At 30.0% G+C, this 6750-nt stretch overlaps 1 protein-coding gene across 1 annotated transcript; it reads left to right on the forward strand.

The window, feature by feature from the left end:
- Positions 1-2267: 2267 nt before the first annotated feature.
- On the forward strand, positions 2268-4457 carry LOC119664355 (endothelin-converting enzyme 1-like). The gene has a single exon (XM_038073869.1). The coding sequence runs from the start codon at positions 2327-2329 to the stop codon at positions 4433-4435; it is 2109 nt and encodes a 702-aa protein (XP_037929797.1). The 5' UTR covers positions 2268-2326; the 3' UTR covers positions 4436-4457.
- The last annotated feature ends 2293 nt before the right edge of the window (positions 4458-6750 follow it).

Consider the following 6750-nt stretch of genomic DNA (forward strand, 5'->3'; position numbering starts at 1 on the left):
TTTCCCTTATAATTATTAAGTAATAATAAAACTGTTTGCTTTGTCAACATTTTGAATTTGTTAAATATGTTATTCTTAAATCTTGGATATTAAATTTTCCATTGGTCCCAAAAACAGTAAAGAGGGAATATTTATTCTTTTTTTATTTTCTATTATTCCTTTACAGATGAATAAAAAATAGTGCTGTTCTAATCCTAAGATAGAAATTCATCGTCTCTATCCAGCTTAACTAATTTTTTAAATTACAAATCTTTTTAATATTTAAGACTATGTCTGTAGAAAACCATATACTGATGTAATATTGACAACTTGTCTAAGCATGACTAGACTTGTCATAACCTGTAATAGCCATTTATTGTCAAAGAAAAATAAAATATTGCATATTTATATTATTGGGCATTATGAACGTCTATATAGTTAAAATAAAATATAATATGAGGTATAAATTTCCATTCAATAAAACTTAAAAATATTTAATAAACACACAAAACTATAGAACCGAAAAGTATTTTTAATCCCTCAAGAGAGAAATCGGGGAAAAGGATTTAAACAGCTCATTGAGGTGAACTCATTTCTAAACTCGATTGTGTGTTGAGTGTGGGAATCTTTTTACTTCAAAAAGATAAATGAAGTTCCTTTCACTTTGCAAACTCGTCTAATATCTTCCAGGGCGCAATCTAGAGTTGGGCTAAGCTAAGCTAATTTCGGAAAATCTACAAAATCAGCAGATTAGAGGTTTTGTTAATGATGGAGCAGCAAATATTGCACTGTTCAGCAATAGTACAAAATCAAAGCTAGTACAGCTGTAGAAAACTCAGCTGAGGTCACTGATGTCACCAGTGATAAATTATTATCATAAATATTTCCTTAATATTACAATATGGTTTCAGTTTTATTTTTATAGATATATAATATAGATATAAATATATAATAAAAATCCTATTCGGCGGAGCCAAGATTGCACTGACAAAGCTTAAGCCATCCAAAAATTTTTAAATCGAAATGTAGAGGCCTCACGAAAGAAGAGCAAAAACATGTAACTAAACTATTTCTTTGTAAACGCCCACATATGTTTTCTCAAAACAATTTTTCTTTATTAATCGGTCAGTTTGATTTTAAGACTAATATATTTATGGACTGTAGTAACAGTAATAACAAAACGTCGTTTATGGGCTGTTTGAACAGACGAGAATATTCTGCCAATAAACAGACGAGAACCAACCAATTATCCTTTTTTTCTACAACGTAGGGCTAAATATATATAAGATATTTAGCCAGTTGATCATTATTGATTAACCTCAAACGAAATTTGAAGTACTCAAAATAAGATAGGCCACTGTAACTCCAGGGAATTTGATCTAGTAGAATTGTTTTTTTTTCTCTTGAATATAGGATAGGACATAAGTAAGGGAATTTGTTTATTTACCACTGAGCTCAATTCTAAAAGAAAATTACTTATATTTTTTTTTAAATCGTCATTAAATGCTAATGTTATAAATATTTTTGTAATTTTTTCAAAAAGTAAGAAATATGATACCAATATATTTTCCTTATATATATGAGAAAGTTTAATTAAGAAGAAGAATATAATTATGAGAAGTATTAATTATTTTTTATTAATTTTAATTGTTTTCTTTGCTCCGAATTTTTTTATATAATAAATGTAAAAAATGCTTATATCAACAAAGAAAGAAAAAAACTAATAAAAGTACAACGACTCTTCCTTGTGAAGATAGCAATCGTCATTATGAATATGCAATACCATATACTACCAGCACATAGTATGAAAAAGAGAAGTTCATTCGATCGAGCACTAAACGTTGAAGTCTAAATTGTGAATATTGTAAATTTAGATTTTCTCTAACCTGGAGTATCTTTATTGCGAAAATCTTAATGGCATGGTAATAAATGAATTAATTATTATTTTAATCATTTATACTACTATGCACAATCTCATTAAGTTTATTTTGAAAATTAGTACAGTGTATCAATAGTGAATAAACAAAACAATCATAATATATGTCACTATGAAAATTATTGTATTTTCTTGTAATTTGTTATTTATTTAATGCAATAAACATTTTGCAATAGTTTTGTTTTTAAACTAAAATTAGAATTCAGTTTAAAAACCAGAGTAAATTGAGATAGCAAGCGTGAGGTTGATCGAGTGCTGATAAACTTCTGACCATTGTGAAAAGATTTGATTGCATTTGCTTGGAATCTCACCATTTATTCTCACTCAGAATAGTCGTGCTTTGTTATTCGTCTGTTAAACAACAAAATTTTTGTTATTTAAAAAAATACGAAATAATTTTAATTAACAAAGATGAACACATATTTTCAAGCAATTGTAATAGTTTTCACTTTTGTGACACGGATTACAACCACTCCAATTACAACCAATAAATTAGATGTCATTCAGCCAGTTGATCAGCTAAATTCATCTTATGTACGGGACATCATGCGACTTTCCAAAGCAGCTGAAATACACAATTACATGAACGGAAGCATCGATCCATGCGACAACTTTTACAATTTCGCATGTGGTAATTGGTTGAAAATAAATCCAGCAAATTCTATCCAACATGCAACGACTGGCTTTTTTGAGTCCATAACATTAGCTTTAAATCGCAAAGTAGCATTGGTACTGAAATCGGGAGTGCAAGACTCCGATACTGAAACGGATATTAAGGTGAAGAAATTCTATGAGTCATGCACAAACATTGCTCAAATACAGTCTGTATACAGAGCAAAACTGAAGGAAATAATTGCGGAATTCGGTGAAATGCCAGCGTTGGTTGGTGATAAGTGGCAAGAGCAGAACTTCAATTGGTTGGAGACAGTGGGAAAAATTAGTTTAAAATATGGGAAAGATATAATTATAAGTATTGACGTGCTTGCAGATTATGCTAAGAATACAGAGAATCGCGTTTATATTGGACCTTCAGATTTGCCATTGGAGAGTCGTTCAATGTACTTAGATAATGTTACGAAAATATATCGAGAAGGTTACAAAATGACAATAGCTGATAAGTTAAAACGTTATCTGGGCATAAATGAACAAGTGGCAAAAGAAACAGCTGCAGATATAATGGACTTTGAAATTTCTTTGGCTAGGGGCATGATAGATGATAAATTAGGCTTAGACTTAGACGAGATGACACAATTAACCACAATTGATAACATGCAAAAGAAATATGCACCAGATATCGATATACGTCGTTTACTTGATATAAGGCTTGGATCTGACTTTAATGAAACTATTTATGAATTCGTACCAGAATATCAAGACAATCTGAAGAATATTATAATAAGAACACCAAAGCGTGTTGTGGCTAATTATATTTTCTATTATTTGCTTAGTGATTTTCAGTTAAAAAATGCTAAAACAAGAGCCAGTCAAGAAGTTTTGTGTATAGCCGAAACTAAATCTCATTTTGCCAAAGTAATGGATAATATGATTTATAGAAAATATAATACCAAAACAACAGAAATGGATATTGAACTTGTATGGAATAAACTAAAAAGCATTTATAGATCAAAATTACGTTCGAGAGAGTTAAACTGGATTGATCTTGATACGAGAAAGTCTGCTATTGAGAAACTAGATGCAATGAAATTGGAAATTAACTCTTACACTAAAGATGACTTCACCAAGGAGTTTGCCAACTTGACAATTAATGGTGAGGATTATGTTGAAAATGTTAAGAGTATTTTAAGTTGGGGTGCCTCGCAATTACTAACTAAACTACATGAACCTCCAAAATCATTAGAAGCAGGCGAAATACTTTCATATACGCCAGCTAATATTATCATCGAAAACACAATAAAAGTGCCCATATCACTATTACAGCCTTACTACCTATGGGCTGCTGTTTATCCAAATGCATTAAAGTTTGCTACATTGGGCACGTTAGTTGGTCATGAGATGGTACATGGTTTTGATGACTCAGGTCGAAAATATGACAAGGATGGTAATAGTAGAGATTGGTGGGATGAGCTGTCTACAAAAACATTCGTGGAAAAAACTAAATGCTTCTCTAAACAATACAGTAAATACATTTACGGTGGACGGAACCTGCCAAAAAGTACAGCACAGTCTGAAAACATTGCTGACAATGGCGGTATACGTTTGGCATACGAAGCTTATTTGAATTGGTATGAGGACGCAGTGCGTTCTGGGCAAGATTTAGTATTTGAAACACTACCAACATTGAATTATACAAGTAAGCAATTATTTTTTATTACATATGCACAATTATGGTGTAGTGATACTCATCCCCGCCTACGAGATTTGCAGACTTCAGTAGATTCACATGTGCCATCAATGTTTAGAGTAATTGGACCACTTTCAAATTTTTTAGAATTCTCGAAAGAATTCAACTGTGAAGTTGGTACTCAGATGAATCCGTTAAGAAAGTGTGCAATTTATTAGAAAACTTGTTAATAAGTGTGAATGTAAATATAAATGTAAATAAAAATATGTTTAAAATATTTATCGAATTAACTTAAATTAACTTAATACTTGATAGGGTCTGCTTTTAAATAATTAACATTTTTTCTGTAAAAGTAAATAAAGAAAGAGTAGCTGGGTGAACAAAAATTTCTATAAAAAAATATTTTTAAGAACTTTCTGAAAAAAAGAGACAAATTCATAGTACTGTCGAGAATTAATTGCATCCATATGTTATGTATGGTGAGGCAGATGATTTATTGGCGTGATAAACTCATATATTTAAAAATTGATAAATATTTGATCATCAGTTCTGATCGCTACGGCTATACGATTACCAGTTTGCTATTTCTTGAAATTTAAAATAAAAATGTGAAAATACAGCCGTACTCGCCGTTAGACACACAACACTGCCTGTTAATTGGCCTCCTAGGATCATGCTAATGACGAACTAATGATGCTTGAAATCGTCTTGATGAACTTTTATTTACTTACGGCGGGGATGTTTTTAGATACTTGCGCCCAAGTCATGAAATATTATATCGAAGGATGCCGTGATGTGAAAAATCTCGTGGAGAGCATTTGAATGATAATGTGCTTAATATCTAATGGCAGGATTGCTTTCTGAAATATAGTGAAAAAAATGTGAATAAATCTTAATCACAAGTGTCTTTTATGTATCTTTAATTTATGGTTAAAATAAACAATTCTATATCATACTAGAATTTAACCCGGCAAACGTTGTTTTGCCGTATAAATTATTTCTACTGATTATTTTTTTTTTAAATAAATGATAATGAATTTATTGTATTGTACTGCCATTTGCCGCAATATTGTGAACTATTTCCGTTATTCCGAACGAAATCATTTGGAAGCATAAATTAAATATGCGAATGGACATTAGGAACAGATTTGAATCTTAATGCGTGCCAATGAGCAAGCCGTTTAATGGTTCTGGTGGTCTCTCAATTTCTGATAGTTGCACTTTTCCTGATGCGCAACACAACCCGTCTGATTCTTGTTTGAATTTGAGTGCATGACAATAAGGGCACTCTTTGTCCATAGAACCAATCATCACTTTCGGGTGTGCGGAATATTGAATACCTGGCTCGTACTTGAACGCAAGATGAAGAAACGAAGTGGATGTAAATGCTCGATGTACTTGTTGGCGTAGTTACATAAAATAATGAAAAAAAATTTTTCTTTTTCAAAAATATAAAAAAAATTGATGTCAAAAAAATAAAAAATTTTTGTTAAAGCAATAAAGATATTTTTGCTGGATAGGGACACCCTAATCACTTTAGCGGTATGAAATATACTTTACGACCTATTTTCATACCTACCAAATATACACAAAAAGTTTTATGACAATTGGTCAAGCCGTTTCGGTGGAGTTTAAGCACAAACACCGTGACACGATATTTTTATATATAAGATAATGACTTCAAAATTAAGTGCATAATAATGATAGCTCTAAGGAACAGAAATACTGTCTTGCATGGGGATTTACAAATTTCATTTATGAAGGAAAAAATAAAAAGAGTATAACAGTAATATATTTTCATATGCAATTGGAAAATGTGATTATGTATATATGTTACATTGTAAATTTTAGTTTATAATTGGAATTTTGATATAAAACAACTGCATTTTATATAAATAATGAAGTTTCTGCGCTTGTAAAACCCTGAAACTTGCTGACGATATTAAAGAGGATGAATCTGATTGATATAACGAATGTATGACCTTACTTCATCTATTACCTATTTATATGGCATATTGAAATTCTTAGAAAGGCTTATTTAAGGCATTAGCTGTAATAATACATGTATATATTTTGATATGAATTTCACCAAGAAAAAGAAAAGCAATGTTATATTAAGAAGAAAAAATAATTTTATATAAATTTTCTACACCTCCATGTTAGTTCGGAGTTATTAATAACATATTCGTATATTAATATGTCAAAGGATTAGTTAAACGTGCAAAAAAGAAAGCATTTTTAGTTACTTTAAATACAATTAAATAAAAATATTAAAATATTTTTAGTCGTTAGATAAATATTTCAATTGGTTGTTAGTATAATAAAACTTTCGAACATTCATAAATTTCAACTAAAGTGTAATTAACCGGAAAAGTTTCAACGATGTTTATAAAATAAAAGACTACGTTTTCCATCGAAATAATAAATGTCAAATATTTTCAAAAAAGTTTTTGAATTTTAAAATGTGTAGTCATTGCAAAGCCAATTTAATTAAAATTTATAAAATTTTAGTTAACAATCTAATTGTGCATAG

Source organism: Teleopsis dalmanni, unplaced genomic scaffold, assembly GCF_002237135.1.
Source record: "Teleopsis dalmanni isolate 2A unplaced genomic scaffold, ASM223713v2 unscaffolded_contig_1815, whole genome shotgun sequence".
In the NCBI taxonomy this organism is placed as follows: domain Eukaryota; kingdom Metazoa; phylum Arthropoda; class Insecta; order Diptera; family Diopsidae; genus Teleopsis; species Teleopsis dalmanni.